Source organism: Panicum hallii, chromosome 9 (genome assembly GCF_002211085.1).
Source record: "Panicum hallii strain FIL2 chromosome 9, PHallii_v3.1, whole genome shotgun sequence".
Classification (NCBI taxonomy): Eukaryota; Viridiplantae; Streptophyta; class Magnoliopsida; order Poales; family Poaceae; genus Panicum; species Panicum hallii.
The window spans coordinates 66,130,998-66,146,837 of NC_038050.1; the positions used below are offsets into that span (position 1 = coordinate 66,130,998).

At 45.6% G+C, this 15,840-nt stretch overlaps 2 protein-coding genes across 4 annotated transcripts; both read right to left on the minus strand.

The window, feature by feature from the left end:
- Window positions 1–617: 617 nt before the first annotated feature.
- Window positions 618–4,850, minus strand: LOC112872567 (partner of Y14 and mago). Its single transcript, XM_025935601.1, has 4 exons — window positions 4,524–4,850; window positions 4,300–4,416; window positions 2,061–2,306; window positions 618–1,161 (listed from the first exon to the last, which is right to left on the minus strand). The coding sequence occupies exons 1-4, from the start codon at window positions 4,704–4,706 to the stop codon at window positions 1,024–1,026; spliced, it is 684 nt and encodes a 227-aa protein (XP_025791386.1). The 5' UTR covers window positions 4,707–4,850; the 3' UTR covers window positions 618–1,023.
- Window positions 4,851–7,177: 2,327 nt separating this feature from the next.
- LOC112876318 (phosphatidylinositol 4-phosphate 5-kinase 2-like) lies at window positions 7,178–10,842 on the minus strand. 3 transcript variants are annotated; one of them, XM_025940405.1, is made up of 8 exons: window positions 10,397–10,842; window positions 10,150–10,317; window positions 9,876–10,041; window positions 9,451–9,561; window positions 9,171–9,346; window positions 8,929–9,059; window positions 8,709–8,811; window positions 7,178–8,022 (listed from the first exon to the last, which is right to left on the minus strand). In XM_025940405.1, exons 1-8 carry the CDS (start codon window positions 10,840–10,842, stop codon window positions 7,716–7,718), a joined length of 1,608 nt encoding a protein of 535 aa, XP_025796190.1. In that variant the 3' UTR covers window positions 7,178–7,715. The 3 variants fall into 3 exon arrangements, with proteins under 3 accessions (XP_025796190.1, XP_025796191.1, XP_025796189.1); XM_025940406.1 differs by having other exon boundaries at window positions 8,709–8,781; window positions 9,153–9,346; XM_025940404.1 differs by having other exon boundaries at window positions 9,153–9,346.
- Between the last annotated feature and the right edge of the window lie 4,998 nt (window positions 10,843–15,840).

The window sequence follows — 15,840 nt, forward strand, 5'->3', positions numbered from 1 at the left end:
ATTTGGCATGCCATGCCATATCGCTGTCAGCCTGCCGCTGGGGGATTCCTTCCTCACGCGGTGTTTTTTGACTCGCCCGTCCGCCTGGCTATGCCTATGCTTGCGCCTACGTCGCCGGAGCAAAGCCAAACATGAACGTTTACGATTCAACCCAGAAAAACTGTGTTTCGCTACTTGGCTATTTGTCGTGCCATGGAAGATAATTCTCCAATAGAAATCAAAAGGTCAAAGGGGCGACAAAGAATCTCCGAATAAGGGTTGTTTCAGGATAGCAAGGGATGTTTGGATATAAAGTTTAAAGTTTAGCCTATCACATCGGATATTAATTAGGAGAACTAAATATAAATTAATTATAAAACTAATTGGGTAACCCAGCTAATTCGCAAGATGAACCTATTAAATCTCATCAGCCCATGAGCCCATGTTTACCGTAGCACTACATTATCAAATCATAGACTAATTAGTCGAGAAATTATGCAATTAATTTTGTTATTAATCTACATTTAATGCTTCTAATTCGTATCAAACATCTGAAGTGACAAGGTTAAAATTTAGCCCCGCTTGAACCAAACACCCAATAACCCGATAGCAACATAGAAATGATAAGGCCAGAAAAGTTACGAATACCAGTGGAAATGAAGTGAGATGCATTCTAGGTTTAGGGCTGGAAGTAAATTCTGATCCAGTTCCAATAAATCCCCAGAGTCAGCATAGTACACCGAAGCTACAGCCACAGTCACAATAATCGATTGAATCATCTCATTGTGTGGTCTCTGACAAATGGATCATCTTGTGGTACAAATCTTGAAACTCGGCGAACATGAGACAACAAAATGTGCGGTGAGAAACTCTCCATCGTTCTGCGCGAAACCACATCTACTGCGACTGCTTTTTCAGCAACCCACAGGTAATGGAGAAGCCTATGGTGATTGATTGGACCCTGGATCAGCACAAGTGCACAACACCCATGGTGATTGTTTGGTAGCCATGGCTCTACTCTACATCACAGCTGAACCCGATTGTCTAGGAACCCGTGGGAGCTTTCTTGTCCTCCAAAAGCTTCAGCTCCGCACGCCATCCTTCAATCTTTTTCAACTTTTCCTGAGTCTCAGATTTCATTTTTTCGGAGTCACCTTGCAGCTGTGCTTCAGCTAAACGTATCTGCAAAAGACAAATTCATCAACGTCAGACCTCATCCTGTCTTGAACAATCTACCAGTGAATATCCATCAATCATTTTCTCTAAAAAGTAAGATGTCTTTTTTCAGAAGGATCATAACAGAGTACGCAGAAGTCATTTGGTGCTAAGGCAGGTTCGCAAAAAAAAGACATTATGTGATTCAAAATTTATGCCACAATTTTTGACATTGTTACCCTATTTATTATGTGCATGCAGAAGCCCATTAGCACCAAATATCGCTAATAAATAGGGATAATCAAGGTCAGTTTACCTCCTTGCTAATCTGCTAGAATTCCTAGAATGACTTGTTTTTGATGGAGGGAGTATACAAGATATAGAGGTCTCCCAAACAATTAAAATAGCATTCTAGATTCTTTTATAAGAAAGACAAACATAAACATTTGATAAAAATTTAGACTAGATACCACAGCTAGAATCTAAAAGGTCGGTCCTACAAGTTTAATGCACGGACAGATGCACTAAAACAAGATAAACTAAGGAACAATCGATAGGCAATAGCGGATATTAACATTAGATTCTTGGTGCTCAGCATGAATAAATCAGAAGATAGGAAAACATGCTTCAACAAATAGGAGCCAAGGTCACAGTGCGTTAACAAAGACATTTCATATTTGAAAAACTAACGTTGCAGGAACACACAATATTTCATCATTACATTTAAACTGGAAACTGAAAACATACTCTGAAATTTACAAAAAACAGGACAAAATCCAACTTGATATTGGACAAAAAAGAACCAGGCCAGGCCCCAAAACAACTAGGAAGTGGCAGAAAAAGTTTGGAACTGGACTAACAACTCTGACTTGCCTTTTATTCATTAAAAAGAAGGTGAACACATTTAGAGAGAGGGAGAGGAAAACCTTCTTCTTCAGTGCTCGAATTTTCTTATCTATGTCTGGAGCAGATGATTCTGGTTGTGAGCTATCATTGGCATTTGTGGATGGCGCTGCAGGTGATTCAGAAATAGCAATGCCTCTTATCTGCTTTGTCACACTTTCTACTGAATCCCTCTGCTTATCAGTTTTGGAAGAAAGAACCTTGTCAGTTTCTGCAGCACCAGCGTCCTCTATATCCAGGCCCTTTCCTTTATCATTTGTCGAACTAGCCTGTTAATAAGCACATCCACAATTAAATCATACAGCCATCCCAACAAACCAGATATGTTCAATCTAAACAAGATCCAACCATTAAAGTAGTACAGAACAACTGAAATACAATGTTGTACTAACTCTATCATTAACCAGATGATTTATGAGAAGCTAAACATGTTACCTTTTATTCGTTTCAACTTTCTGACACAGCATGAATAACTTAAGCCATTGAGGTGACTCATTTATGAATTAGCTTAAACCAAAAGGCTAGTTTTCATCAGGGGAGCTGGATTGCCATCTTGTTATGCTTAACCACACACTATTTGTTTGCTTTGTTATTTCTTAACCCCTCATGTCATGTGTCGTTAATGGGTTTGTGACATCACTTGGCCCAACAAAATCAATCAACTAGTTCAGAAGACAAGTCACTAATCTATTGTGAGGGCAGAATTTGCAAGATGAAAAATCATAAAATACACATGCGTCACTAAGATGCTAGGAAGAGAACAGGCTGAAAATGAAGTCACACAGCAAACTTTCTTCGCAAGGAAGCAAAGTTAAATATTCTGATTATGCTTTTATATGATAGTCAAATCCCTAAATAATATTGACGACACATTTCTTTTAGGAGGGAACAGTAGGGCCATACCCTACTAAGAAATATAGGAGATGCATTTATACCAAAGAAAAATTCTCCACTATGCGAAAGTAACAAAACCGGTATATGGCATCTGCGGAGCAAAACACTTCTTCAATTGGGACAAATCCAAAACATTATGACCTTTCCTTCAATTGGGACAGATACAAAACATTATGAACTTTAGGAGCATAATCATAAAAATGATGAATAAACACCAAGTCCTGTACAAAGTACAAATATTAGGGGTCTATGTCCCAGAATCAACTAAATTCCATGTTGCCAAAAGGTTTCCAACTCATGCACTGACAACCAACTTGTCAGTATGAGTACATCTCTTTGTTCAGATCAGTTTAACTTGTCAAAACACCATTGTTTTGTAAGCAAAGGCATTGGGTAAGCTATATATATGAGTCATGCTTTTCTTCATCTGATTCCTATGTTTTTCCACCAATTCAGTACACCAGGATAAGAACAACCATGATGGTAGCAAGAATTAGAGAAATGCAATAAAACAAACATTGTACGGTCAATAATGGGCAAGATGGGGTAAGTATAGCTGCTACCTGAAGCAACATAAGCTAGAGCACTGCAATACAGTGAATACAGGATGCAATAATGCTAACTATTTCCACATGAACCATTAATTCAGCATTGGTGTTGCCTCATGATTGATTGAGATGACCTGATCGCCAAGTTTTTAGAAAGGAATGTGAGAAAACTACTGTGTTCTGCTAGTTTTGTGCAGCCTTATGGGTTATGACAATCCAAGTTCTACAAACAGAAGTTCAATAAGGTTTTTGTTGAACTTCTTCGTAACAACTAACAAGCTAACAACTCAACAAGCACATGAATAAACGACCTAAATATTGTTCAGAAACTGCACATAACATTTATCATTAACTTGGAACATGGTATAACGTTGAATGTATTAAAGAGATTGGTGTAATTGTGCTATTATGTATTTGTTGAGAGCTGATTACTGCTACACTCAAGTGATCAAAGTAATAACTAGTATATTGCGGTTGGGTCTTTATCCAATAATAATCAGTTCTATTGCTGCACATCCATTTCTCACAATCCAGCTCCAACAAGCTGCAGGCAAGTGCTTATCTAAAAGATGATAATGTTGTTTAAGGGCAACTTTTGTGTGTATAAATTGATGAGTATGACTAACTAATATGCGAGAACGGGTCAATGCCTCCCTGCATTACATAACCAACCCCATTAATCAGTTTTCTCTTGAATGCTGAGCAGAGACAAGAATGGTACCAATGAACAAGCCAATTCAATTCAACCAAATCTGGCGGTTTTCCCTAACATCAATGGCGAGACAACTGCAAACACCGGAGAAAGAGAGACAGGCCCTACCTGCTGCCGTTTCTCCTTGCGCCGCTCGTTGCGCTTGGCCGCCTTCGTCTTGGGCTTGGCATCGACCGCGAGCGCCGGGTCGTACCCCGGCGGCACGTCGGGACCTGACTTCCTCATCTGCACCGAGCACGAGACAAGCAGCCACCCCGATAAGACCAACGAAATCGAGCAGAGACGCGGTACTGGCTAACGCGAGGGAGGAAGCTCGGGATGGCGGGACTTACTAGGGCGCCCTTGGACTGGTAGATGGCGACCTCCTCCTGGGGCACGTAGCCGGCGCGGATGCGGATGGCCTTGCGGAGCGTGCCGTCGGGGCGTCGAGTCGGCGCGATGATGCGCTCGCCCTCCTTGGGGATGGAGAGGAGGCGCCGCTGGTCGCCGCCGCCGCCGTCGCTGGAGGTGGCCATGGCAGGGGAGGCGTGCGTGATTCGGATGCGGTGGGGTGAGGAGGAGGTCGAAGGCCGCGGCGACGGCGGGCACAGGATGGGTTTAGGGGAGTCGAGGTGTCAGAGCAAAGACCTCTTTGCCACCAGCCTTGCCTCAAGGGTTGCGTCGGGCGCCGGGGTACTCCGGGAGTGGGCCGCCGGAGTTGAGGGTTTTTCTGCCCTCCTCGTTTTTGCAATTTTCTTTTCCTTGTTGAATTTGTTTTTGTTTTATAATAAATATTTTTGTGTGCTTTCTTGTATCTTGCAAATCCCATTGTGCTGTCTATACAATATTATAAAAGAGTACTCGTTATAAAACATGTAAGACAATGCATCCTATATTTTTTTTTGAATTTAGTTTTGATTTTGATAGACTTGATTAGTGTGGTTTTAGAAACAATATTTGATATATAAGTTACTAGTGTAAACTAGATTTAAACACAGTTTTTCAGTAATGAATGGACAATGCAATTATCTACTTATCGCAAAGCATAAGACTGTATTTCCACTACTTTTACAAAATAAATTTAATGTGCAATAATGTAATCAAACTATTCATATATTGAACTAATGCCGACTAACCTCGTAGACATACTCCTACCATTCAAATCAGCTATATTTGAGGTTAATTAATGATGATTTTCTAAAGTATATGCTATCATACCTTGAATATTTTTAGGGTTAGAGAAGGATATGGTGTTATCTTATCTTGATAAAAATTAGATATCACACCGGGTTACTGAAAGTTAACATGAGTTTGAGCTTGCAGTTTTAGACAATTTAAACTCAGGGTAGGTGATTTCGAGATAATCTTTGCTTGAGGTACTTATTAGCATAGTAGCAGGGTACTCTTTGATTTCTTACAATCCATTTCGTTTACCATAAAACTCTTTGAAGGCAAAGTTTAAAGGTCACACAGTATTAGAAAATACCTCATAAAGGTGTCTTGTAAAAATTTATTCAATGCCAGTGAATGGCATAAGTTACTCCACTCTTAAGTTCTTGTTGCACTTTGTTCAATAGTTAATTACCAGTAACATTGCTCTATCTTATTACTTTATAACGGAGACAACTTGGTAAGTGTTTGTAGGTCTACGGATGCATTTTTTTCTTTGGCAAATCTAGAGGTCAAACACCTCCTAATCATGATTTGATGGTTGTTCAGCCTGGTATTGACAAATAGAATACCTTGCCATGCGTAGACTCTCATTGCTATAATAACATGCTTAATTATTCCTTTTTTTTTCAAGATGGAGCCGCTAACATAGTCTTTATAGGGGTGGGTATTTGCAACATTATAGGATGGTATCTCAAAATCTAAGCGACACATGTGATGATTATGCAAATTTCCTTCTGCCAACTTCAAGACACTTGTTTTAAAATACAAGAGTTCGACATGAAATAATTTAAAATTTGTGTGGATTAAGGAAAACTTTTGCAATCCAAATCCCCCGTGTGTTTGAACTATGCCAGCTACGGTCAAAAACGTCTGAACCAGAAAAACAGCCTCTAGATGTATGGGGATTCGGCCCTTGGTACGCGAGTTTAACGCTTTTTGACTACTGACGACAGCACGACGATTCCAAGCACTTGAAGTTGTTGGCTCGCACATCACGAGTCCAGAAAAAAGTAACATGTTGAAATTCTCAGGTTCTGATGCATCGCTCAGCATCTGCTGCCGACACAAAGACACCACTCCACGTACGCCAATACACATCCCCCATTGGAAGATGCCAACCACTTGTCTGCATCAAGTTAACAGAAACAAGTAGCATGATCTGGCCAAAGTGGCTATGCTATCTATAATCCATAGGACTCCCAGAGTCGTAGAGCCGAGTAGGACGCGTCATGCGTGAGAGTGGCAATGCATCATCCTGATTCCTGAGTTGCTGACCTGAAGAAGTAGGTTCTGACCACCTGGTCTGCAGCCCGAGCCATGCCGATGCCCAAGGAAGGCTGGCCCCGGCAGAGCATGGCAAAAGCGAGGGAGTCGAAGAAACGGACCAGCAGGACTTGGCGTGGGACAAAGCAAAGTCGAGGAGGAAAGGCCGGCCGGCCGGTCATGTAGCAACAGCGAGAGGACTCAAGAAAAACGCATACTAGACACGGGCCGCAGGAGCAGACCAGATCTGTCCCAGCATCTCCCTGCACCGGCTTTCTCTCCTTTTGATGCCTGTCTCCTCTCCCCCTCCGCTTTTCCGCTTTACCTTTCGCCAGTTCGCCGAGCCAGTGGTAGGACTGCAAGTGGCGCCGCTGCCTCTCCTCCAGTCACCACCATGGCCAGTCATAGCAGGCGCGAGCGAAAAAGATACCAAGCTGCCAATGCTTGCAAAGAAGGCAACAATGTCGACGAGCGAGATACCAGCTTCTTTTCTGAACAAAGAACATGGCATGGCAGCTTCAGGGATTCATCCAACACTCTGGCAACAAGAAACGTTTCATCCGCAAGCGAAAAAGCAAGAATGCATCCAAATTCCTTTCATATTGAACTTTGACAAAGATGCACCAGTTCCTAAATCCATCTAGTGTATACTGCAGGTACAGGGCAGCATATGCATATACATGTACAGTGTCTGATCCCCACTCGGCAAAGATCATGCCGGCATTCATCAAGCAAGCATCCCAAGAAGCTAAAAATACTTGAGATTCTTGGTGGATGCGAGTGCAAAAAGGAATAAACAACAGCAAGGTTCGGGATGTGCTCCGCAATCATGGAGCCGGCACTTACGTTTTACAAAGTCCTCGAAAAGGCGAAGCTCTATAGTTTTAGCTCGCATCCTTTCAGCATTAGCATGCGTGTCGGCAGTGCTCCTTCCTCGGCGCCAATTATTCAGAAAACTGTGCGTCCGGTAAACCGCTCACCCTTTCCACTGTTCCAGGGCACGCTCGGGATCGGTGAAACGATCATACCCGGGGCTTCACCAATGGATCTCATGATGTAAAAAGTCAGTGGAGCTGAACAGTCACCGGTTAACTCTGTGCAAGTTTTTCCTACTGTTCTCTGATGAACACTCTGCGAATGAAGTCCTGGAACCTCCTCGAGTATAGCTTTGGGTCCACGGCAGAAATGCAGCCAGGGTTGACCTGGAAGGACTTGTAAGCATGCTCGAGCTTCTTGGTAATGTCGTAGTCTTGAAGAATGTCGATTATTCCAAAGAAGAGGTAGACATCCCGCGATCCTCCGCTTGGCGTGGTTATGAACAAGTGTCTTTCATTTAGGAGAAACTTGTCGAGGACTCTCTTTGACTTGCGCTCGGCCTGTGCGGGCATGTTCTTGCCTAACTGGACCAACGTTTTCCTGATAAGAGCAGACAGAGGTTACATTAGCGCAATGGAAAGTATTCGACAAGATTATGGAATGCGACAGCTACAGTTTCTGATATTTTAGCACGAAAAGTTAAAGGTTTCCTAAGAGTTCCTTTATAAGTGTTTGACTTAAAACAAACACACATGACCCCATGATGCTCCTTGTTTGTAGGCTACAAAGGGAGCAACAAAGTAGGATCATGATGGAACTTAAATTGCATTACTGAAAAACACAACATGAAAGTCAGTACTTTTCCATAGTGGAGAGTAGCAATCTTCAAAGTAAATGTAAGAGTCTGAACTACAGGTCAATTTAGAGAAACATGAATTTTCCAGTTATGGTGCCTAAATTATCAAAATAGTTTAACTGATGTAGCCACAGAAGAAACTAGTGGCTAGCTACACCTACACCTAAAAGTTAACAGGAGAAATTCGTAGCTTAATGAAATATAACAGATGCAATAAACAACTTCTGAAGGACAAAAGCGCCTGAAAAAGAGCAAACATATAACCCATTATTCTGGTTATCTATAGTTGTTTGTACTGATCATGCTGAGATTGATCGATCACTGGGTTTCGTACTTAACTACAACTAAGTTCCTCAAGATTGTTTTTCATTATTCGAAATAGTCCACACTGGTTGCAAAGAAACGAAATAACGCAAAAGCAGTACGTTACCGAGAGTCAACAATGAAATCTCTGTCCTTGCATCCAGATTCCATAAAGCAAAGCTCACAAACATCACCTCCACCTTCAAATGATTTTCTTTTGCCAGTGGATTCTGATCAGGCACATTGTCAAGTTGAGATCAAAACTGGTGACTATCAGCTTATGATCCAAAATATGTGCATGGCATGATTCAGAATATTCGAAGCTACACATGATCCATGCTACTTACTTGGCAAACCATTAAACTGGGGTACACCCATCTTAGACATTGAGAAATCATTACGAAAGTGAACTCCTAGCAGCAAGCTGTAGTCCATAATTCCTTGTGTCTCTAAGAATGTGCAGTCCATCTGAATTTGCCTGTGCAGTAATAAGAGCCAGATTTAGGATTGATTTCATAATTATCATGAATTCACAGCCAATGAGCTCAAGATAATCTAATGGGAAACTCACTTCATCAGCTCCTCGTACCAAAACTTCTGCAGGTGGAATGCATAATCGAGATCGAGGTCCTTTAGAGTAGTAGTTTCATCGATCTTCTGTTCTGCTTTGTCAATAGTCCGACCATGTGAGGAACCTTTCAAATCAAAACGCCGGTGGATCTTATACTCTGAGCAGCAAAAATTGCCCATTATAATGAACCGGACCTAGTTGTTTAGGTTGACATCATGTCATTATCGAGATCATTTGCATAGAGATGAAACAACAAATAGAAGAATTAAGTGAGTTATGTAACGTGAATATTGCTCACCTTGGGGCAGCCAGCTTGCTTAATGCAATGTGTGCCATAGAATCTTGTCAGTAAAGTGGACTTGTATCGACAAACATGTTCATAGTAACTCCGCAGCATCCTAATTAGAACCTGCAGACCAAGATTTTGAGTAAGCCGATGTTCATGTCACGAACTAAAATTAGTGCTGTAGTCTTTCTCGTAATAAGCTAAATTTGGGTTTTAAAGATGACCAAATCTAACTTCCAGAAAAAAGAAGGAGCATGTGTTGCTAAAAGAAGTATCAGAAAAGCTATTTTCCGTGTGTACAGCTGATTTTTTCAGAAATCATTTCAGACACAGAATTAAAGATGGCCAGCGTGGTAAGAACCAAGAAGTAACCAGTAAGCATGCGACTAGTTCATGAATGAATATTGTATTCAATCTAGTCATCACTAACGACTGACCTTCACTTCGGCCTTCTTCACGGTTTTAATCATGAATCGATCATCCTGTGTAACGAAGAAGCAGCTCCCGCTCTTGCCCGGGGACGCCAGCTCCCGGAGCGTGTCGCTGCCGCAGATGGCGAGCATGTAGTCCGCAGGATCCACCCCGAACAGCTTCCTTAGGTGCCTGGCATTGGCATCACTCGTCGGTCAAGCAATGCATCCACGCGCAGAAAAAAAAATTGCAGGTCTTATTCAAATGACCAAATTTATGGCCAGCAGAGCAACATGGCACCTGAATACCGCGGGGCAGTAGTCCTTCCATCGGAAATCCACCGAATGGTGCGGCGGCGTGAGCTTGGACCCCTCCGGCGGGAACCGCGTCCACACCTTCTCCCGCGGGTCGAAGTCTGATGGCGAGAGCTTCCTGAACGGCAGCGCCGACGACTTCCCCACCGAATAGCTATGTCACGAATACCAGAGCGACACTGAGACGCAGAGTATCCCGAGGAAACGTAGCAGCGGCGAGAGAGCATTGGTACCTTATGCCAAGCTGCAGGTTAAGCATGAGGCCGTAGCTCCGGTGGCCCTTGCAGATGGTCTCCCCGGGCCTCCTGGCCCCCGTCGCCGCCACCTCCTCCGCCACCTGTTGCGTCGGCGGCGGCCTGGGCCGGGAAGGCGGCGGCGTCATCATCCGGCGGAAGAGCGGAGCCGGCGGCGGCGGCATTGCCCTGGCGCTGCAGCTGCGCCGCAGCGGCGCGGCGACGATGTCGCAGGTGATGTCCCCGGCCTCGCCGTCGCACTCCCAGATGCATATCCGCGGCGCCGGGCACTTGCCGTCCACGGACAGCCGCTTGCGCAGCGGCAAGTAGCTGCAGGACGCCTCGCCGTGGAGCTCCCCGCCGACGCGCCAGCCGGGGCCGGGGCCCGGGCCCGGCCCGTGGCCGCAGCGGTCGCCCTGCAGCAGCGAGGCGGCGCGCGGTGGCATGGGCTCCGTGGGCGCCTCCCGAGCACGGCGCGGGTGGGTGCCGGGTGGTTGGGCTGGGCGCGCGGGCGAGCGACTTGACGTCTTCTATGGCAGTACTAGGTTCCTCATTTTTAGTGGAGGGGATGGGACGAGACCACCGGAGCTGAGAGCCCGAGAGGAGGAATGGTCGCCCGCGCTCGGGCTTGGGCGTGACGGGTGGGAGGGAGGAGACGGTGGGGAGGTGGTGGCCGCTTTGCTTTCTCTTTCGTTGCTTTTGCGCGCGTCGGCTTTGGTTGGCACGCGACGCGATGTCAGGCCGGCGGGGACGAGGAGTCGACGAGCACTGGAGCAGCGGACTACTCTACTACTGCTAGGCTACTAGCGGTCGCGGGGCTGGAAGCCTGGAACTTAAAAGGGTCTCCCGCTCGGCGGCGCACGCGGCCGGGGCGTCGTCTCGTTCTCGTCTCCACGGACCACGGCGAGCCCAGCCGACGACGCGGGCCTGTTTCGTTTCTACGGTTTGCACGCGAGTTTTGCGGCTGTATGGGCCTTCCCCTACGCGGCCGATTCCACACACACAGCTGGGGCGCGCGCGTCGGCCCGTAGTGGCCTGCGCTGCGCCGTACTGCGCCCATTTGTACGTGGCCGGAGCCCGTGCCAAGGACTCTCCGCGTGGCGAGAAAGCTCGTTCCTTTAGAGGAGGAAGCTGGCAGGCGCACCGAATGGTAGTTGACAGGATGAGCTAAGCATCGGCACTAAAATCTGTACTGTACTGGCGATCTATATATGATGATCCATAAAGAAAGAAATGGTACAGTTTGTAGACGGAACTGCCTTGCAGATCACGGACCAGATTTGTCAACATTGGAAGGCATGGATATAGGTCAAGATACCTCTTCAGAAATATGCAGGAGGGTGTCAGTGGTTCGTGCGTTCTATTCCTACCCGAACTTTTGGAAAATGTTTGCCTGTGGCAATGAAGTTCTCTGTTGGAAAAAAAAAAGGTACAACCCTCTAATAGGAAGTCGTCAGTGATGAACTGATGGTCAAGAAAAGAACGCCCAGTTATGAGACTATGAGAACGGAAGATGATGTGCCACGAATTGAGTTTGATGTTTTTCCAAACTCGGCGCCAGTTCTTCAGAAGTGGTTCTGATTAAAAAAAAGGAAATCAGAAGTGCGGACAAAACAAACCATACAACTCTGGATGAGATCAGGCCCAGACAAATATTTTAGAAGAGAGGACACTGCCCTGGGCTGGACTCTACTCGAGCACGGCCACAATTGGGCCCATTCCGACCTCTATAGCTAGCGCCGACGGCCCGACGCTACTCGAGCAGTTTCCACTTGCCGAATTTTTCTTAAAAAGAGGTTAAAAAATTAAATTTGAAAAGGGTGGCGATTTGGAAAATTTTCAAAAAGAGTACCTCCCGCCCGACCAACAGGCGGGAGGCATGGTGTCGGACACCTCCCGCCCATCCAACGGGCGGGAGGTACAAAATCGGCCCCTGACGCGGCAGCGGGGCATCCCGCCGTTGGGCGGGCGGGAGGTTCCCCTATATAGGCCCCCACCTGCCTCTAAATTCCTATTTTATTTAGCAAAAACAGGAAAAAAGAAAGTGAGGAGCGGAAGAGAGGAGAGGAAGCGGCAAAGCCCTGTTCACACGTCAGTTTGGAGGTATATTCTCGTTCTAGTCGTATAATTACTTGAAAATAACTATAATCTAAGAAATATTTCTTAGCATAGTTATATTTTGAATAGTTTTTAGTATTTTCAATTGTTTTTAGTATAATTTATATTCTGAATAGTTTAGAATATGGAAAATATAATCTGGGAATCGTTGAAACTTAGGGTCGTTGTGTATTAATATGTAATATACTAGTTTATTAATAATTGACAGATATATCTTCCGAGAAGGGTATTTTAGTATATATTATGGAGAATAAAATGTGATTTATGGGCCGAATGGGGTAGATTTAAGTGAATTCAACTATGCGGTCAGAGGAATTACCAGACCGCATGAGAGGACATTTGAATCCCTATGCAACTGGTTAATGAGCGGATTTAGGAATAATCAGGAGACACACACTGTGAGTGTTCAGTGCGTCATAAATCGTACCACTCACGCTTTAATCTGGGAGCTGATGCCACTTGCAAGCAACGATGACTGGTTAAGTTATCTGCAAAATGCAAATCATTGGCAATGGCCACTGTTACTCTTTGTCAGTGTGTACCAGAAGTCTTTGATAAATATCGAAACTGCTGCGGAGGATGAAGATGTTGATGAAAAAGTTGAGGAGCCAAATATTGAGGAAGGTGGCACCGCAGCACCTCAATGCGCGGCTGATGAGGGGAGAACATACCCCGTATTGTTGAACAGCTGCGAGACGAAGATCGTGAGTTGGATGAAGCAATGAATGCCGATTCGTCTGATGATGACGAGGATGTGCCTGAAGAACACGTGAGCAACGATTTCAGTCATCTTGTCATAGATGAGGGACGCAGTGTGCTTTGGGATTGCAGGGAGAACGAAGTTGTTCAGAATGCGAGGTACGAGTCAATTGATGAGGTAAAGGAAGCTGTTAAGTGTTGATCTCTCTCTTATGCGAGAGTTCAAAACAGTCGAGTGCAAGTCTCATAAGTACGATGTGGTATGTGTGAAAGAGGGCTGTCCGTGACGGGTGCATGTCTATAAGGGCAAATGGAAAGATTATTGGGAATGCTCAATTGTCACTCAGCACACTTGTCATTTGCTGGGCGTGCAGAAGTCCCATCGCAATCTTATATCGCAATACACTGCAAACGGGATATACGGGATGATAAGAGCCAACCTGTCATTTGAACCAAAGTCTATTATTAGGCATATTCAGAAGAACTACAAGTATACCATCTCGTACGAGAAGGCGTGGAGTGCAAAACAGAAAGTGTTAGAGATGAGTTTTGGCACATTCGAGGCTACATATGATAATATTTCTCGATTGTTGGCCGTCATTTGTCAGAGAAATCGTAGAATCTATTATGATCTGAAAAGTCTAGACAGAGAACAAGATCCGCCCTTTATATTGCAGCGGGTCTTTTTCAGCTTGGGTCCATGCATTAACGCATTCCAACACTGCCGGATGCAGCTCGACCGCTCTCTACTTGCGGCGTTGGCGGACAGATGGCGTCCGGAGACGCACACGTTCCACTTGCCGTGCGGGGAGATGGCCCCCACGTTGCAGGACGTGTCGTACCTGCTCGGGCTTTCCATTGCGGGGGAAGCCGTTGGTCCGGTTGCCGTACCACCTACCTGGAGGGCGGAGCTTCAAGAGCGGTTTGCTCCTGTAAACCCACCACATTTTTTGCACGTACCTGACGCGTCCGGTGCCGCCAAGGGTTGGGTAATACAATATAGGGTACGTACAATTATTTTTAATTAATATAATTGAATCATATGTGACTACATCTAAGCATTGAACAAATATATTTCAGGTTCAGGATCTCCATCCTCTGACTGGGCAGTACGAGATGTCGCGCTGCCTGGAGGTATACTGTTGTGGTGGTTCGGCTGGGCTCTTTTCTACAGCTCTAGCGGAAACTATGTGGACAAAGTTCTCATATCGTACGCGCGCGATTGCGGATACGGAGCCGGGCAAGGTACCTGGGTGGAGCTGGGTATCGGTAGTGCTTACTGCCGCGTATCGAAGCCTTTGTCAGGCCTGTTTCAAGACGGAGAGGACCGCCGTCATCACAGGCTGTCCACTTCTGCTGCAGCTATGGTCCTACGAGCGATTCGCCATAGCACGCCCCCTAATCAGCGAGGAGCCTTATCCGCCCGAGATGAATGGGCTGTGGCACGAGGACAGTCCCACGATGGGTTCGCTTTGGACCGATCGACGGGTAATCTCTTTAATTTACTGTTGCATATTTCTGTATATGCAAAGTACCGACGCAGTTGTGTAATTTTGCAGATGAGCTGGGCACATCGGCAGGTCCGAAAAGCATACCCGCAGTTCGTGTCTGAATTTGATCGGTTGCGGCCACAGGATGTCATTTGGACCCCATATACCGCTGCGGTTGTCCAGACACGTGCGCCGTACAGGTTGTCCTCCCTGTGCACGCGTGACGAGACGTACTGGCTCACAAAGGCGAACCTAGTGTTCGATATTGACATGGAGCCGTATTGTGTTGAGCGAATGATGAGGCAGTTTGGGCGACGACAGCACTTCTCTCTCCTACCCCGAGCGTCCCAGGCCGTGCCGCGCAGCGTAAACGAGTAAGTGTGTGATAACTCGTTTTCTATTAATTATATAATCGTTATCATGAAATAATATTGTCTTTCAAATGTTTACAACAGATATTCGCGCAGGGGATATGATGGCAACAAAGTCAACTGGGTTGTCAACCTGCATGAGTACGTAGGAGCGTGGCTAGATGCACCTGACGATGTGTGGGACGAGCCGCAACCACACACAGAGGCATCTTACGGCGCATACCTCCGCTGGTACCTCACTCGCTCGCGTCCGTACGTCACTCTTTCACGTACTGATGACGCGGAGCATTAGCACCCGCCGACCATCTCGGACACGTATCTCTTGTACCATGATCAGACGCAGCGTGGCGCGGTATTTCTTTTGCAACTTCAATTATTAAAACTTTTTTTAAAAAATTGATAATAATATTATTCTGCTTCTCGTTACTCATGCAGATCGATCTGATCAACTGCGCGGAGGTCTAAGCTGCATCTCAGATCACGTTGTTTGACCGTGGAGTACGTGTACCGGAGGCACAATACAAAGAGAGCTTTCGTCGGATTCATGATAACTTGACGCGACTGTTACGTGCACTGACGTGTTGCAGCAGAGACGACATGGGGGCCTCCAGTTCATCTCAGGCGTACGCCCACATGTACACAGCTGGCCCATCGAGCTCTGCAGCACCGCACGCAGCATCCAGCGGTACTGCCACCAGTTCGAGCTGTAAGACCTTTATAATTGCCATTTCGACCGACTTTGTTTTTATAGTCATGCACGAGACGG